This window comes from Sebastes fasciatus, chromosome 23 (assembly GCF_043250625.1).
Source record: "Sebastes fasciatus isolate fSebFas1 chromosome 23, fSebFas1.pri, whole genome shotgun sequence".
In the NCBI taxonomy this organism is placed as follows: Eukaryota; Metazoa; Chordata; class Actinopteri; order Perciformes; family Sebastidae; genus Sebastes; species Sebastes fasciatus.
The window spans coordinates 7,825,270-7,845,012 of NC_133817.1; the positions used below are offsets into that span (position 1 = coordinate 7,825,270).

The following is a 19,743-nucleotide window of genomic DNA, read 5'->3' on the forward strand; positions in this document are numbered from 1 at the left end:
CGTCACAATTTTATTTTCAAGATACAATGTAAAAAAAACAACAGAACAAAATCATTAAAAAACACACTACACTGATATATATTAAGTTTCTGATGGAGCTGCATGTAGGCCAGCAGTTTCTCCCTGCTAGGCTAAATACGTCCTGGTACTATCTCCATACTAGAGATGAAACTGATATCAACACAAGAGGTTTTTGTCAAATGTCAAGATTGTAGTCTAAGAATTGTATGCTGATGTTTCCCTCCTCTCTTTCCTCTCTTCAGGGAGTTACAGAGGGAGCTTATCATGTTAGCATGTAGCTTCGGGAACAAACAGTGCCACCGTCAGGCCGTCGCCTACATCTCTGACTGGATCTCCAGCAACAAGAACAGGTACCAACACACACACACACACACTGACTGGCTTTATGTAACCTGTGGACCACTGTTGGATCTACATGTGGGAATGTATATGAAATAATGCAAAAGACAGTTAAGATATTTATATGTGATTGGATGCCGCAGCTGTAAAAAACATGGAAAAAGGTTGAAACTAGATTTACTTTATGACCGTATCCGCCTTAGTTAAGTTGAATGTAATGCTGTGTCTCAATCAACTGAGTGAATTAAAGGGCAGGTCCATTCATTTTTTATTTATTTTTTAGGTTTTAATATTATTCTGTAGCTTCCCAGTTGTGTTCCTTATCAAATCTGAACATTTACATTTTGGTCAAAGTATGTTTTAGCATCAAAATGCTATTTTCCCTTCAAGCCCCTCTAAAGACTTTTCCCATATCGTGACCTGACGTAGGTTTCTGCATGATGACGCTGCTACATGTCCAGTATATATACATCCTTATAGTCAGTGTATTAACGTCACATACAGTAACTTAAATTGCTAACTAACCGATCGATGCAACGGTAGACTAGCAACTCCCGTGTTCTGTGAGGTAACATTTCTGTTTTTGTGAATCGAGTCTGATGGTTTTGAAGAGATGGAGTTGACCTTTAAGAATAAGTGAGAGTCCATAATATGATGGGTGGATGTAGCTCCACCACCTGAACCCAAATGTGCTCCCCATGTGTGTGGATGTGGGTTGAATAAGTTGCTTTGGACAAAAACTAAAACTTGGACAAAAATGTGATATATTATTCAAAATTTGAGTGTAGAATATCTAAAAATTTGAAGTGTCTGACTCCCAGTGTTCCCATTCAACACACGTTCCGCTTTCAGGTAACCTATAAAGGTAAAAGAGACAACAAAAAGCACTGCAGCTGTAACTTTTTTCCTCTTTTATGTGCTGCCGGCTCATTCGCTCCCTCCGGGTCCTTAACGAGATCTGCAAAATTAGATTTCAAATGGCAAATTAAATAGAAACAGATGCTGGTGTTGTGTACAGGACAGCAGGGAGCTGATAAGAGGGGTGCTTCAATTAAAAAAAACACTAAATTAAACAGCAGATTTCACGTCCTCGCTAATGTCTGATGCATGTTTACATGGCTTTTTCGGAAAATACTTCTCTACCTTTACACACCCTTAACTCTGTTTTTAGTCCTCTCAAAGTTAAGTTGTTGTTTACAGAGCGAGCGGCGAGGGAGCAGTTAACATGACTATAACCATATGGTCGTCTATTTTGGAAAAGCTCAATTTTTCCGTCCTCGCTACCACACAGGAGTGTCCTTTTAAAATTTAGGAAGCAATTTGGAAACGCTCCTTTTTCAGTGCTTGGATAAGTCTACATTAATGAAGGAGTAATCTCTCCAGGGGTTAAATATTTCATGCTCTATTCAGTGATTTTTAACCCCGTCTGCAGAGCGCAAGGAGAGAGTTCATCTGACCTGGCTCTGCTATTACAATTTACAAGAAAGACGGTGATTGTCAGCACATTAATTCTGTGTGAAACTACAGTTACAGTCTCCGATAAGCCTTTGATATGAATGAGTCAGCAGAGCTGCGTCACACCTGCGTCTCCTGCATGTAATCAGTGTCAGGAACCACCTGCTGTAATGTGACTCTGGCTAAATTCCCTTCCAGGACAATGAGAGTAATTACTGCAGAGCACAGCTAATATTTTAGCGCCTACATCCTTCTGGAATATTAATTATGTCCCACTGGGGTTTTGTTGTAAATGAACCGTCTACATGGATCAAAAACAGAGATGTTTTCTAATATATCTTAGTGAAGCTGCGTGACGCCATTTAATAAACTTTGAGTAAACAAGTAGAAGTATTGGTTGGATAAACATGTGAGGTATCTAACTATAAAGCAATGAATCTCTGTGTGTCCGTCGCATATCTCTAGAATCGTCCATCCGATCTACTTCACACTTGGCGGGTGTATTGCCTGGGATCCAAGGATGTGCAGTGTCCAAGTTGGTGCAATTTCGACACGCAGTTTTAATAAACTTTGAGTAAACAAGTAGAAGTAGTAGTTGGATAAACATGTGAGGTATCTAACTATAAAGCAATGAATCTCTGTGTGTCCGTCGCATATCTCAAGATTCGTCCATTCGATCTACTTCACACTTGGCGGGTGTATTGCTTTATACTTGTGTATTGCTCTAGACTTGGGACACGTTTGATATTAATACATTTTAAATAAACATGTTGGTCACCCTCACCAACGGTGCGCAAAAACTAGACCAACAGACGCTCACCGACGGCCCCAAACTGGTTGACCATCGGCTTGGTGTATCAGGGCCTTTAGGGTTCCAATGTAAAAAAGCCTCAGTGGTCAGAGTTGGTCTGGATTGAAAGTATTGACACTTCACATGGTGGAAATTTGGGGAAACAACATGCACTGTGGTCCCAGTAACAGCACAGCAGTCATCTTCAGTCAGGCTTTAAGCACCTGACGGAGCTCATGTCACTCTGTCGGGTACTTTAAATGTTTTATCACTCCGGCAGAGTGATTTTCAAAATTCAGAGTGACATTTAGACTGCAGAGACAGACAGACAGATGGTGGAGGGACATGTTTACTGTCAGAATGGGAGTTTGATGCAGAGGAAGAACTGAGTGGGAGGGAGAGATATTTCAGGAGAAAGATAGAGCTTTAGGATATAAAACATCCTCTACAGACTGTTAAAACACACACACACACAGTCAGTGTGTTAGTTAATGGGATCAGAGCCATCTGGAGGCTCCCAGAGACTCTGCTCCTCCATTTTATAGTCTGCAGAGACAAAACTCTACATTATTACTGTTATTTTTATTAGAAATAGCAGCAGTGGCTGTACAAGTGCAAGTGATTAAATAGTAATAGTAGCAGTACTAGAGATGCTGTAGTAGATGTAGCAGTAGGCTCAGTAGTACTTAATGTTTTACATGATAAATAATCTGGTAGAAGCTCAGACGTCAACACTCGTATTCATAAATACACACACTGGAGTGTTTGGCAGAAGTCGTCTGAGAAGGACTTTAACGCACCACAGTCAGTGTGTGTGCGTGTGTGTGTGTGTGTGTTGAAGCTTGCTCTTAAGTGGAGCATCTCTAAAATGATTTCCCAGGTCGTTGAATGATGTAATTGTCCCTGCATCACTCACCCTGCACTCGTTCAAGATACACACACACTGAATACACACACACACACACACACACACACATGGTGTTCAGTATATAATTTGTTGCTGCCAGCTGAGCTCACTGTATGTGATGAAAGTTTTTAGTTTTGGTTTACTGACAATTTAGGTCAAGTACGTACACACACACACACACACACACACACACACACACACAACATGATATATTATAGTGTGTGAAGGAAATGTTCACCTTTTTGCTTTACTGATGATTCAGGCCAGTAACCAGCTGGGACATGGAGGGTGTGTAGAAAACAGCAGTTACCTGCAGTAACTCCGGTTCTATGAGTGTGCACTCCTGTTGTTCAACATCATTGATTGATTGCAGATGTGTGCAGCGCTATTGCCCAAGCAAAATTACCCCTCGGGGATGATAAAGTATATTTTACCGTATCGTATTTTATGATATCATACTTTATCGTATCTTATCGTATGTTATCGTATGTTATCGTATCTTATCGTATCTTATGGTATCTTACCTTATCGTATCGTATCGTATCTTACCGTATCGTATCGTATCGTATCGTATCGTATCGTATCGTATCGTATCGTATCTTACCTTATTGTATTGTATCTTATGGTATCTTACCTTATTGTATCGTATCGTATCGTATCGTATCGTATCGTATCGTATCGTATCGTATCGTATCGTATCGTATCGGACCTTATCGTATCGTATCTTATGGTATCTTATGGTTTCTTACGGTATCGTATCGTATCTTACCTTATTGTATTGTATCTTATGGTATCTTACCTTATTGTATCGTATCGTATTGTATCGTATCGTATCGTATCGTATCGTATCGTATCGTACCGTATCGTACCGTATCGTATCGGACCTTATCGTATCGTATCTTATGGTATCTTATGGTTTCTTACGGTATCGTATCGTATCGTATCTTACCTTATTGTATTGTATCTTATGGTATCTTACCTTATTGTACCGTATCGTATCGTATCGTATCGTATCGTATCGTATCGTACCGTATTGTATTGTATCTTATGGTATCTTAACTTATCGTATCGTATCGTATCGTACCTTATTGTATTGTATCTTATGGTATCTTAACTTATCGTATCGTATCGTATCGTATCGTATCGTATCGTATCGTACCTTATTGTATTGTATCTTATGGTATCTTAACTTATCGTATCGTATCGTATCGTACCTTATTGTATTGTATCTTATAGTATCTTAACTTATCGTATCGTATCGTATCGTATCGTACCTTATTGTATTGTATCTTATGGTATCTTAACTTATCGTATCGTATCGTATCGTGTCGTGTCGTATCGTATCGTATCGTATCGTATCGTATCGTATCGTACCTTATTGTATTGTATCTTATGGTATCTTAGCTTATGGTATCGTATCGTATCGTATCGTATCGTATCGTAACGCGGCACAAGCCCAGCCACCAGATGTTCACCCACAACCTCCCCTCCGAGGTCAAAGCCCCTCGTCTGGGACAAGTTTGCAAAGCGAGTCCAGGTTCAGGGTACCATGTCGTGGCTCAGTACCTAAAAATAAACATCTATTATCAGACAGTCTTGTGAATAAATCTGTTAGTTTGACGTTGGCGAATATCAGAAGTTTTATTGTCAATAGTTAGTACTGCTTCATTCAAACTCCAAAAGCATTCCAACACAAATCAGTCCACATGCCAGTTAGAGTTATTGAGAATTTTTGGAGTCCCAGTTGCTGGGAAAGTGTGTTCGAGTCCACAGGATAAGTGAAGGGATGTTCTAATGGAGCTCTCTCATGGAATCACAATTCCTCACTTAGCATCCAGAGAGAGTCCTGCTTAATCCCACAGACGTGTCTTATCAGGGTTTCTAGCTTTATTAACCTTCCCTGGTCCACTGTCACTCTCACATCCTGTCTCTGTTACTGCACAGAAACCACATCAAACACTTATTAACATCCCAAAAATATGACACACTCTCAGGGGGGGAAGTAACTCATTACAAGTAACGCAAATGAGTTAAAAAGTAAAGCTAGGAGCGCAGAATTTAAGGTTTTACAGGATCTTGTTTGTGCAAATGATTTATTTTGAGTGGAGGACAGAACCTGCCAAAATCAAAAATAAATAACTAAATAAATAAATGACTTGATAAATAAATATGATTAAATATAGCAAAAAGAATGTTAAAAATAAATGTAGCCATTAAGTAAGTGATAAAATGTGACATAAATTGTTATTTCAGTTTTAATTTGCTTCTTTGTTTATTTTTCTTTGTTTTAATTCCTTTATTTATTTACTCTTCTGTTTAATTTTCCATTTTTATTTATTTATGTATTTATTTTTATTAAATTTTAAATGTATTTGTTTATTTTTGCAAACTATAAAACCTAAGGAATCCATTGGTACCAACCATGTCATACTAGCTTGTCGCGAATGAGGCCAAATAACGCTCCAAACTTGCACTAAATATTAAAAATAAATGTAGCCATTAATTAATTGATAAAATGTGACATAAATTTCTGTTTTAATTTGCTTCTTTGTTTATTTTCCTTTCTTTTTTAAATTTCTTTTTCATTTACTCTTCTATTTTATTTTCCCTTTAATTTATTTATGTATCATTTTGATTACATTTTAAATGTATTTGTTTATTTTTGCATATATTTTATTTAATTTTTATTTAATTACATAAATTGTACTTTTACTTTAAAGTCCTCTACCCACCACTGCACACACTTGTGGTATTATGTAAGATTGTGTCTGTCTGATGGGTGGACGTTGTGTCTTGTCTTTGAAGGATTCCTCCCAACATCAGAGACATCGTTTACTGCACCGGGGTCAGCCTGATGGACGAGGACGTGTGGGAGTTCATCTGGATGAAGTTTCACTCAACCAACGCCGTTTCAGAGAAGAAGATCCTGCTGGAGGCTTTGACCTGCTCAGACAACACCTTCCTCCTCAACAGGTAATGACGCCTTCTGTTTCTATGTGGTTTAACCTCACAACGAAACAAAGAGGTGTCTGTATTTTTCTAAGGATGCATGAGACGGCTTTGAAAGCTCCATTAATCAATATTATTGATGTGAACATTGAGTTAGAACAGTGAGTTAGTCACTGTAAAAGCTCTCCTTCTAGGTTCGTTTGAACCGCAGTTGCAAGAAAAAACTAAATTGATCAATATCCATATTTTCTGAGGTCGTAGACGAGCAGCATTGTTCCGTAGAGGATTAAAAAGTCGCCCTCTGACCTTTTTATGCTTCCACTTTCTTCACCAGCTAGTCTCTAACAGTCTGCCAGCTGTACAGTGAGTTTATCAGCTTGTTTGTTTGATGAAAGCAGCCGCCTGCTGCTGCTGCTGGAAACAAGATTAATGAGAGCTGTGAGACTGAACAAGAACAGTAAAGGTTCAGGTTGTAAAACCAACAAAACAATAAGTCGATGGACACTAAAACACTCCGTAGAGCTGAAGGGGAAACTTCAGAGTTTGGTGATACTTCTCAACCGCTTTCATAATGCATGGATGTAAGTTAGATTCAACTCTTTTCAGCAGATGACTCCTAAATGTTGGATGTCCTTAAATGCTTAAATGCAAGGAGGAGAGTTTTCCAAATAGTCTAAACTGTATTACCAGATGTTAACAGTGGTGTAATGCATCTAAAGCTACAAGGAACTTTAATTTAATGTTACTTTCGGCGGTCCCTGTGGTGAAAAGCGGCAGTTTTCAGCTTAAAAAAACTCTAATTTTACTGCAATAGGGTCTGATCGTCTTCCCCGCTCAATCCTGGTTCTGGTTCTCCTGTGCCTCCCTTCCCTCAAGCAGGTCCAGCAATACGGCGTGGCATGCAGATCAATAATCCCTCCAAAATATCACATTAAGACACCAAGACCTTGAGAAACACTCCATGCTGTGATTTGGTATCAAAAACTTTTGACATTTGGAGATTTCTGTTAGAATTGCATTGTTCTTTTTACTGAAGTAAAGGATCTGAATACTTACTAATACAGTGATGATGATACAACACTGACCCAAAAAAATGAAGGTGACTGTGATGGATTTTCGGGTTGATTTTCGTGGCGCACCGACGGAGAAGCAGACCACAAATTGAGTGAAAGCTGCAGTGAAACATTGCCCGAGGCCGTATATGTATGGAAATCTGGCCTGCTGTGTTGCCATGTGTGTGTGTGTGTGTTTGTGTGTGTGTTAACAGCAGGTATTTTATCAGGCGCTAACTGCCGCCATCTCTCGTTGAGAAAAATAGCGAAGATTGATCTCACACACACTCCAAACTGTACGTGAGACAGATCGCTGTGTGTGTGTGTGTGTGTGTGTGTCTGTGTGTATGTGTGTGTGTCAGGTATTGATTTTCCAGCCACAGTAAACTGCTTTGCAATCAGAGAGGTAGTACTGCATGTTCAGATAGCAGCTATCACACACACACACACACACACACAATGAAAGAAACCCACACTACAGAGACACACTGATTGGTCACACAGGAAATAGTTTCAGCACAGAGGGATTGTGGGAAGAGAGAGAGAAAATTGATTTGGTGGTTTAATGAAAAGACAGCAGCTACAAACAACCGACACACAACACACACACAGCGACACACAGCGACACACTGAAGGTAAAAGGAAGATGGAGGTAAACTCTGAACACAACGTTGGATGAGTGAACATCAGTTTTATTGTGAAACTCTCTGTTCCGTCTCTTTGTCCTGCGTCTTAAAAGAAAACACTTTAGAAACTTCATGTGTTTACACGTCAGGATTCTGCAGCCGAACGCTCACCAGGTTTCTGTAAATCCCCTCAATCTCTGACAAACTTGGAGTACTGTTGTCATTTTCACATCCTAAAAAAAACGTCTTAGTGGGAAAGCCATTTTTAGGGTTCAATATCTTCAGACACACAACTCCGAGAGACATGAAATTTGGTCTTTGCACAGAAAAAATGGTGTACAACAGATCCAAATCATTGAAACGCACAAGCAGATGTCATATTTTCCATTACTGGCCCCTGAAAATGGGCAAAACGGGCGCTTTTGAGGCTAACGTGGTAGCACATACAGGAATGCCCCATTGCATCTCCAGTAATATATAATTACAGTTAATGGCTGCACGCAACAACCATCTTTGACCTCTGTGATTACTTACACCATAGTAACTGAGCTTGGCTGTGTCTCTGTGTCTCCCAGGTTACTGAACCTGTCTCTGACCTCTGACCTGGTCCCGGAGCAGGACGTGATTGACGTCATCATCCACGTTGGCAGAAACCCGCAGGGTAGAAACCTCGCCTGGAAGTATTTCAGAGAAAAGTGGGACATCCTCAACGCCCGGTGAGTCAGTCAGTCCATGTGAGAGTATTTGTACATGTTGTACTGTAAAGAAAATACTTGTAATACTAACCGTCTCTTTCTCGCTGTCTGTATTCAGTTATGGCGAAGCGTTGTTCATGAATTCGAAGCTCATCGGTGGAGTCACAGAGTTCCTGAACACTGAGAAAGAACTCAATGAGGTAAAAACACAAACACACATTATGGAGGTCAAATCAGGAGGAAACCTCCAAGTGAAGCCAATGCTGAAGTGTCTTAAACCTTCATTCTTTCTAACAGCCAGCAGGGGCCGACTCCTCTGGTTGCAAAAATAAGTCTGATTGTATAGAAGTCTATGAGAAAATGAGCCTACTTCTCACTTGATTTATTACCTCAGTAAACATTGTAAACATGAGTTTATGGTCTCAATCGCTAGTTTCAAGTCTTCTTCAATACAGCATGATGTTCATTTAGTAAATTATGGTCCCATTTAGAGTCAAATATACCATAAAGCAGGGGATGCTTTAGGGCGGGGCTACCTTGTGATTGACAGGTCGCTACCACGACGTTGTCCGGTCTGGGAGTTGTCCTTGTTTTTGTCTTACAACTTTAACCCTTTCACAGTGTGTTTTCACTTCATCAAAGTTAATTGTAACATTTTGGTCGCCTAAAAATGTCTTATTTAGCGTTCGGTCAAAAACCATGATGGTGACAGCTAAAAACCAAGATAGCAACGGCCACAAACCAAGAGCAGTCATCACATAATACCTAAATGTATTTATTTGATTTATCAAACGTATCTTTTCAACATGGCTGGTTTACTTAATCAAGATAATATAAGGTGAATTATTGAACTATTATGATTTGGGTTGCGATCATGTCATTTTTAAGAGGTGGGCCCCGAGAAAAAAGTTGGTTTACACACACTGGTTTAGATGAATCATGTGTCAATCAATGTGTTCTCCAGAAAAACCTAAAGTTATCGGAGAATTCAAAGTCTATTGTTGATTATTCAAAGAAAATAGAGCAGCAATGATGTTACTGTAATTCATTTCACATGTACTACACATATTTATTCAACATTGTGGTTTTAATGAAATGCACTACCAGAAGGAGAAAGTAGAAATAAAAGCAGGACGTCAAACACACAGAGAAAGTGACAGAAAAATGTTCCTGATATTCACAACTTCCCATTTTTCGACAAACATAACGGGTTGTGGGCGTTTCTGAATAAAAATCAGCCTCTTTGTTTTATTTTTTCGTGATGAAACCGTTTTTGTTTGAGATCTCTTCCACTCCTGTTGGTATGGTAACAACATGCAGCCTCAGCGTGGGCTTCATAGTGTCTCTGAAACAGATTCACCACGAATTCAAATGAGGACACAAAAACTGGCTGAAATGAAAAGAATGATGCACCTTTTTATTTTAATTTTGCTGAAAATGTTAGAGGAAAGTAAAGATGCACCTTTGAAGCAGATTTGTAAAAAGGGTGTTGGTGTGAGAGGTGAAAGAGTAGAAACAAGAGGAAAGAGGGAATAGACAGAGGAGTGGAAAGTGAAAGTAAAGGAGCAGCGGCGTTAACGATATGAAGTGTATTAAAGGGAGTTGAAGGGATGGATTTCCTCCTGCGCTCCAGTGAATCTGTCAAACTCTGAACAACACCAAGTTTCCTCTTCAGTCCTTAACTTTGAAAATCACATTAATTCTCCTCCTCCAACAGTTCAAAGTTTCTCTTTCGACAAAAGAAGTTTCTCTTTAACACCTCACTGGAAACTTTCCATTTAATTACCGTCCTTTAAAGCGGTCTCACTTTGATACCTCCACTTTCATGATGGACATTTTACCTCATTACGAACCTTTAAAACAAAGTTCCTCTTTTAATTATCAAACCTCCTTTTTGAAAGACAGTTTAGCTTTAATAGCTCACATTTGCTTGCTGGAATGTTTCTGTTTAATTGCCATTAAAAAAAGGTGATAAAACATCAAGAAACGTTTAGTTTATGAACCGTTGGCTGCCTGACAATTAAGATATAGTACATGAGCCAAAGTATGTGGACACTCCTTCTGCTAGAGTTGTGAAGTGGGAGGTTGGTGTGAGTGCTGGTTCTGGAAGTGTTTTGTCCTTAATGTTACATCACACAGTAACGTGGGACTGTACCTGATAATGTAACGACGCCATAGCTTTATTTTATGGCCTTAAATTTAATTATTTCAACTTTTGAGAAATCACGTTTAGTCTGTCATTTTGCCATGTTGGACGGGCCTAGATACTACAATACACATGAGCCTTGGCTGCCGTTGCCAGTTGGTTTTAAAGCTAGAGTGAAGATACTGGCCTCATGAAACTAGAAAAATGGGCTGCAGTTTGCCATGTTATGATCTGAGCATATTTTTTATGCTAAATGCAGAACCTGTGAGGGTTTCAGGACAATATTTGTCATTGTTTTGTGTTGTTAATTGATTTATAATAATAGATATATACATACATTTGCATAAAGCAAGCATATTTGTCCACTTCCATGTTGATAAGAGAATCAAATACTTGACAAATATCCCTTTAAGGTACATTTTCAACGGATACAAAATTAGTAATTTATTTGCCATTAATCGCAATAAACTATGGACAATCATGCGATTAATCACGATTAAATATTTTAACCGATTGACAGCCCTAGTTTATTTACCGCCAACTCTCTCTGCAGCAATCCTTGCTGCCGACGTCTCCTCACCCATTCTCTCCTCCATAGTCTTCTCTTTTTCTTCTTTGGTTTTTCGCTGCAAATCAGCGCACGAACAACTTGGATTGCTTTGGATTTTGCAAGGTCTTATAACGTCTCACTGTGTTTTGACGTACTTTTGAGACCAGACAGACTTGTAGTGGATTCTTTCTAGTGACATGTCTTGTAATGTATGACCTTCTGTCTTGGGTGCTGCAGTATTTCTGTCTTTCTTTTCAAAGAGGTGTTTCTGAATTCTAATAACTTTCCTGTCATCTCCTTTTCATTCCTTACCCTTTTCTACTATTCCTTGTCTGCCCAACTCCTCCCTCCCTCCATTATTTCCCCGTCTTCCTCTCTTTTTCCCATCCTTTCTTTGCTCAGTTAAAGGAGTTCATCCAGTCCAGCGGCGTGGGGGCGGGGCCTGCCATGCCGCGGGCGCTGGAGATCGTCGAGGGCAACGTGCGCTGGCACCGCCTCCACCGGCGGCAGTTCTTCCAGTGGCTGCGCAAACCTACGAGCGCCGTCCTCGGCTAACGCTACGCCGGCTAGCTAGAGCGAAGCAACTGCAAACTGACTGCTAACTTAATGTTAACGCACTGCTAGCTTACAGATGCAGTCTGATAGAATGAAAAAAAAATGACTGAATGAAGAGAGAGACTGACTTGACTGGTTATTCAGCTGGTTTCTCTGCTTTTAAAGAGATTTGTTTGCAAACTTTTTTTATTTCAGATGGATTATTTGTTCATTCAAAGTTGCTAGCTAGCTAGCAGTCACTGATTCAGTAATTGCTAGCCAGCAACTAGCCTTAAAACTCCCTAATGACTAAATCGCCCCCAAGACTGACGATGGACACAGAGCGAAGAATCTGCTGTCAGATGAACAACAAGCCGTCAACAACAAGAAGTTCTGAATTTAAATCCAAACAACTTAAACTTTTAACATTACACGCATTTCAGTAGTTGTACAACAAAATATAAACCCCGTGAAATGCCCACACGCAATGTACTTTATCTGCAAAACATTTCTTTGCCAATACATCAGACCGGCAATACGTCATCAAGAGTAGGCTCTCATGACCACGCCCCCTTTTGGGGGAAACCAATTTAATCTACTGTCGTCTCCAACTAAATCTCAGCCTATAGATCAAACAGTTGGTTATTAACACGTTGGTTATTTACAGACAACACTTAGTCTAACGAAATTCAATCAAATATGTAGGGATGTCTGGATAGGAAGGGACTAAAGGGACATGGCGGCGATCAACTTTCCTTTATTAAGGTATTGCAAACCCTCAGGTTCAGGCAAGATCGCAAAATAATTATTGGATATTTGTATAAAACAAACGTTTGGTTAACAAGAGATGAATGCATACGAACTTGTCAAAATTACAATCCAAATTCATGTCAAATTGCATTGAAGTCTATGAGATCTTCGGTTTTCTTTCCCCCAAAAAGGGGCGTGGCCTTGACTTTTTGCAAAGTACCCGTATGTGTCGGTTTGATGTATACATTACAATTACAATCAGAAAATTCTTGAAATTGGCAAAATTAGATATTACATGTGTTGGTATGGTTGCTCAAAACTATGTTTCAGTCAGTTATGTGTAAAATACATCATCAATACGTAATTAAAACTTTGTGGAACCTTCCTGACATGTATGACATAATGAAGGTTAGAAGTGCGATATGCGTCGTGAAGCGACCTTACATTAATTTAGATGTCTGGCCAGGTGACGCAGATGTTAACACTTTGCTCAGACCAGACTGATTGGCTGACTAAAGAGGAAGCCAAAGTTTACGACCTCCAATCCAAATCCCTCACTAACCAGAGACCCAGAACAGTTTAAACCGGACCTTCCCGTGTTCGCTACATTAAACCAGCTGGCATTAAAAGGCAGATTAGCCAGCAGTCAGCTGCATGTCGATCATTGAACAGAGATGTAATTAACACAACATGGACTTGGTGTCCTCTGATCACAGCACTCAGAGGACTCATTCAGACTCATTAACTCCCCACAACATTCTGCTTCAGCTTGAATTTAAAGAGCAGCGTTTTTTCAGGATCAAGCAAAAATATCAGCGGGTTTGGGAAGCTTTGTTGGGGCCTCGCTTCAGAAATGTTCTTTGAATATAAAAAAGCTTGTAATAAACCACAGAGAACACTGCGTGTGGAGGCAGCAGGGATCTGTTTGTGTTTAATCCACCAGAGTTGGGAAACCTTTTAAACAGCTTAAAGTGAAAACAAATAAACCAAAAATGGTTCTCACTTACAAGGCATAATGGAGGGACAAACTTGGAATAGTAACTTTTGACAACTGTCACAAAAAATTATCCATGAGTTTAAGTTTCTCATGTTATAAGTATGTAACTGTACTGTATATTCTGTGCCATTTATATATTTTATATAATTGTTTTTTAAAAGACCCGGCAAGGTAATGACAATTTATTAATTTCAAGTTATTTTTAATCATTTATAAATGGTAAATTGATAGTTAATTAAACTCAGTTGAAAGTTATTTTGCTGTTAACAAACAATGAAATGATAATTAATAATGTTTAATAATTATTAGTAATGCTATAATGTATGTTATATTAACAGTTTAGTGTTGCACACATTATAACATTTTATATACTATATATATATAAGTGTTTGTTAATGATTACCAGATGATTTTATAAACCTTTCACCCTTTTGTTAATGGTTAATAATTGGTTTGTAAACCGTCTCTAAACATAATTTGGATGGCTGTTATAAAGTTACAACTGATGATTATAATACTTAGTTAAATGGTTAATAAATACTTTGTAAAGCATCTATAAGCATCATTTAGCTACATAGTTAACAATTGGTTTCTGTTCCATCTATCTATGTAATGTTTATACATGTTTTACAAACAATTTGTTAAAGGTTTGCAATTCATTTGGTAATTATTAACACAGTATAGTATATCGAATGTTATAATGCGCGCAACAATAAACTGTTAAAAATTAGTTTAATAATGTAATCAGAATGTAATTGTTATTGTCTCTTATCAGCCATGATACAATATATAATCTATAAACTAATTATTTCATATTACACAAACTAATGATAAAATAACAGAAATTATAGCATTACTAATATTTCGTAAACATTATTATCATTTCATTGTTTGTTAACAGTAAAATAACTATTCACTAAGTTTGAATTTACCATTTATAAATTATGCCTATTATAAAGTGTTACGCAAGGCAAATGTTGGCAATTTTACAACACAAAAAAAAGGCAAAACAGACGAAAGATCAAGATTTGTTTCTTGACAAAATTCTAAAGCGTAGATTCAGGACATCAAGTATCAAGCTATGTAGGTCATATAAAGGCATCAGTATTCAATTGAGAATGTTTCCTAACCAGTTAAAAGTTCCTTGTAGTAACTTTAATTGTGGGAAGTTATAACACTACAGTACAAAGTACATATTTTACAGTGAAATGGCAAAAAGTAAATGTGGCAGTAAACAAAAGTAGGGAAACGATTTTGACACAGCTCATGTTAAAATAGTTTCCCCAAACTCCACCCACCTGAAATCTGTCAGCCAATAAACTTGTTATATAGTGACCTCATAAAACCTGACAGTAACTCCTAAGAGGAACTAATAGAATAAAGGAAGTGACAGATAGATGAGAAAGTGCAGAGAATCTTTTATGTGGAAAACTGAAAGGAGTTAGGGGACTATAAAACTGACAGTTGCCATGACTGACTACAACCTTTGGAGATTTAAACTCTGACCAAATAAATCTTAACAGATCTCATTGGTTTCACAAAGCACAAAACCATAAAGTTGTTGGATGAAGCACATCACCCTCAGCCGCTGGAGAGAAACGAAAGTCATAAAAACAAACACTAAGATATTTTTTTAGCCAATCAATCCTTTTTTTTGTCCCAAGATGGACGAATAAATGAGTGGACTCAAAATGGATGATGCTGAACTTGGGGAAAGAAAAATGTCAGACAAAACAGTTGAGACTATCTGGTTTATGTTGAGTGTCTTTATATGCAGATGATGTGGCGTTTTAAAATGACGCTGTTCATATGCTGACATGACAGGTTCAAGCTTATCATTAGTGGACTTTTACAATTTATGTGACAGATTGGACATAGTGATGGGATTTTTCTTTTAAACAAGCACGTTGGATTATGTGGCGTGGTGAAAATTACAGTGTGACATAAAATCTTAAAAATTACCAGAGCTGTGAATTTTAGAGTGATGGATTAGTGAAATTCATCACCAGATGGACCTTTCAAGGATTTTAATTTTACAATGTGATGGATTCATGTGACGGATGCTTCAATGGACAACGTTGTTTGCTTGATAAGAAAGGATTTTATGGCGAGAATTACTGCTTCTAAGGTGCGACAGACATTAAAATGAAAAGATTTACAGCCATACTAACCGATAACTCCATAGTTTGACAGATTTGATGAGATGATGGAGTCTTCAGTGCGACCGATCCTTCTGTGTGACGGAAAAAACAACGCGGTGCGACAGAAAGTTTGATGAACTCTACAGATGAACCGATGTTCTAGCAGCATGGATTGTACAGTATAATTGGCTCGGAAGTACTACAGATGTGAAGGCATAAGTCGGATTTTACAGCACAATGGATTTTTGGACTGAACTGGGGAGTTTAGAGAGTCTTGGAAAAAATGAGCTGGACACAAAATGCGCTAGAACACCTGTATTCACTTTTTTGTGCGGGCCAACTCCAAAGTCCAGATAAATCTTTGGAGATGCGACTTTTGGAAAAGGACTTGAATATGAATAAAATCTTAATGAACTTTTGAAAAGTCTGGTGCATTGAACCTCCGTAAATGTTGAACAGACTTTTTGAAGTCATCCCTCTTTTGTTAGATCCGGCTTTGAAGTTAATAATTGAGCCATATATGAATTAATGGGCCTGCCTGCTTCTATACACTGTGTGTCCAGTGATGTGTGTGCGTGTGTGCGTGTGTGTGATGAAGAGGATGATGAAGGTAACAGCAGCAGCAGTGGTGCCGACAATGACTGCTGTGCCAGTCATGATGATTAAAATTATGATAATTCAAATTATTATGATTATAATCAAAATGGTGAGCGATGGAGGATCTAATGATGAGTCAGTTATTATAATTGTTGATGTGAAAAAGCTAATTAGTATTATTATTATGCTAATTATTCAGTGCATTTTGAACCTTTATTGTCCTGTCAGGGAAATTTGGTTTACAGACGTAAAGCACACGTGTACAATAAACACTGTAAAACATATGAATATATTTAAAATTAAAATGTGGTTTGAAGATGTTGAAGGAGATGAAGATGGTGTTCATGATGGTTATGATCATAATGTTGATGATGGTGATGATGACGGCTTGGGACCAAAATGTGACGGAAACAGGAAGTCGCAGAGACAAGTTTAATCCTACTTCCTGTTTGCACTGCTGTGGTTTCCTGTGTTTTCTGATTGGACGATATTAAAATGGTTAACCTTGTGTGTGGTCCAGTCTCGTTTCAATCCACCACTTTGTACCGAATTAAAGGACAAGCAATGAGAAGGCAAACAAATCTTTGTGGCCAAAGATTGATGCAAAACAGACTGAATTGTAAGAATTTTCACCTTAAAAGACCATTAATGATGTCCTCGAGATTTCAAGATTCAAGAGAGCTTTATTGTCATAGTCTCCGACACCAATCTTTGTATGTATGTTTTTTTTTCAGCACTAAGTGGCGTATGAATGACACGGTAGTTTGTAAGTCATTTCGTGAGCAATAACAACGCCTTTGTTGCTTTTAGCGTGTCATTTCACGCCGTGTAGTCTGTACTGACTGCAATGCAAATGCATCCACATGAATATGCTACGCTAAGGTCTAGTGGTGTAGAATAAAATGTAAGAGACACTGCTTACAGTGGGCAGGAGAGGATGAGAATCGGTCCAACAAACACAGGACTTTAAACCAGGAGACTGGTGTTCGTGTCCCAAAGTGTTGTTGAGTTATTTTGAAGTTACGTTCGTGACACTTTGTTTTCCGTTATGTTACGTTATAAACGTCGGTATTTTACTTAGTTTACATAGTTATTTTAAGCCCAATCATGATGTTTTTCCTAAACCTAACTAAGTGCCATTTCGTATTAACGATTTGCCGTTAAATGACACACGAAAAGCCGTTCTAAACTAGTTAAGTCCTCTGTGTAGATGGACAACTTTGCTGTCATACATGCCAATCAAATTGTTTAATTTTAAACCCCTTTTGCATTAAGCAGTGGCGTCACTCTTCTATCATAGGCAGACGGTTACACTGACTAAAGGCCTTTATACTTTTTTTTTGTGTGTGATTAATTTGCACGTCAATATATTTCAACATACTTTTTTTCCGGAACGAGGTACATTTTCTGAGCTTTCGCACCGTGAATAAAGGCATCAGCCAATCAAGTTGTGTGAAACAGTTTGAGTGGCACCTATATTTGTGAAACAACACGGAAGCTCTGTAGTCCGAACCAAGGCGGCAAACTTTATTACTCCTTTCAACCTTGACAAGATCCACTCCTTCCGTTCTTACCTTTTCTGTGTGTTGTTTATTCGTCATTTGTAAAGGCCTTAACATCTAAACAGTAATCTGCTACACAACAAGAGCCTCAGACTATGAACAACAACCTAGATTAGCTTTCCTGCTAATGCCCGCTTATTATCAAATGTACAAACAAGGACATGTGAAAATGTCAATTTGGCTTTTTAAAGAATGATGTGGTCCTTACTTTTCCAACACTGCTGCTAAAAATAGCTGTCTGATCTTCTCTTATAAGCTGCAATTTTTTTACACTCGTCTGCCGGTGCTCAGCCTGCCAGCTGCTGGCGACAGCTGGAGATGACTACACAACCCTCCAGAGGCTCCTCCTATTTTTCTTCCGTTTAATAATAAAAAAATAATTTGAAAATCACCTTGATGCTATTTTTTACTGGAAATAGGGACGACTAATTAAGGGAAGTTGTCACAAGTGAGCTCTCCAATGAAGGCCCATTGGTGATTAGGGCTGATAAGTAGGAGTTGTAGTAAAGTTTGTTGTAATATTTAAATGTGTAAGTGTCTGACACTTACTCATCAGTGTTGTTGATGGTCGCCGGTTGCCATGGAAACAAAGTGAACAAATATCACGACAAACTGCAGCTGGCAGGGAGTTTTCATTATTTCACTCCAGGGAGGAAGAACGCTGAGCGGAGTGTCAGGAGCGGGATTCAAACCAGCAACCTCCAGAGTCCGGTGTGTGATTGTGTGCGTCTGACATCCCTCAGTGATGAATGACTCCACTGTTTTCCCAATGGCATCATGGGAAATCACACACCATAGACACACACAGAGTTTACACCGTGTGTGTGTGGAGATTAATGGGACTCGGAAAGAATGTGACAGAGAGAGAAATGAGCAAAACAGATGATAGAGAGAGAGGAAGAGGAGTACTTTGTTGTTTTATGAATGGGAAAGATACAAACCAAATTGAATCTGTCGTTTTTTCTCTGAATGAGATGGTGAGTTTATAACCAAGATGAGGAGCCGTGTGTGGAGGTAGAAAAGAAGACGTAAAAATGAAAGGAAGAGGAAGGTAATGAAAAAGAAAAGGAGGAAAGGGGAAGGACACAGAAGGGCTGGAGGAGGAGGAGGAGGAGATATAGAAGGAAAGAAGAATAAAATGGAGAATGGATGGGAAGAGGCAGGTAACAAAAAGGGGATATTCAAGGGAGGAAATAAGTAATGAGACTGATTGGCTTTTTGTTTCACCTGATTTATTTAGTCTGACCTGAGCTGATCGCTTGTTGTTGTTTTGTGTTGTCCTAATCAATCATTGTCAGTCGACACAGAAGCTCTGACGTTGGTCACTTAGAAACAGTCCAGTCAAAGAAATATGTCAATATTTAAAACAAACCACATTCAAACAGCAATCTGCTACACAATAAGAGCTTCAGACTTTTACAACAGGCCAGATTAGCTTTCCTGCTAATGCCCGCTTATTATCAAATTAACAAACAAGGACACGTTAAAATGTCAACTTGGCCTTTTTAAATAATGGCGTGGTCCTTACTCTTCCAGCACTGCTGCTAAATATTGCTGTCTGATTTTTTCTTGTAAGCTGCAATTCGTTTACGCTTGGAAAGGGAGTAAAGAAGAAAACAGGGATGAGAAAGA

General features: G+C 38.6%; 1 protein-coding gene across 1 annotated transcript in view; it reads left to right on the forward strand.

The window, feature by feature from the left end:
- Positions 1–12,780, forward strand: part of LOC141762066 (thyrotropin-releasing hormone-degrading ectoenzyme-like) — a 151,559-nt gene extending 138,779 nt beyond the window's left edge. Inside the window, exons 16-20 of the mRNA XM_074625906.1 lie at positions 264–371; positions 6,318–6,485; positions 8,715–8,855; positions 8,953–9,034; positions 11,933–12,780. Coding sequence (XP_074482007.1) covers positions 264–371; positions 6,318–6,485; positions 8,715–8,855; positions 8,953–9,034; positions 11,933–12,085 — 652 coding nt within the window. The 3' untranslated portion in view covers positions 12,086–12,780. The remainder of the gene's footprint in view (positions 1–263; positions 372–6,317; positions 6,486–8,714; positions 8,856–8,952; positions 9,035–11,932) is intronic.
- Positions 12,781–19,743: the final 6,963 nt, after the last annotated feature.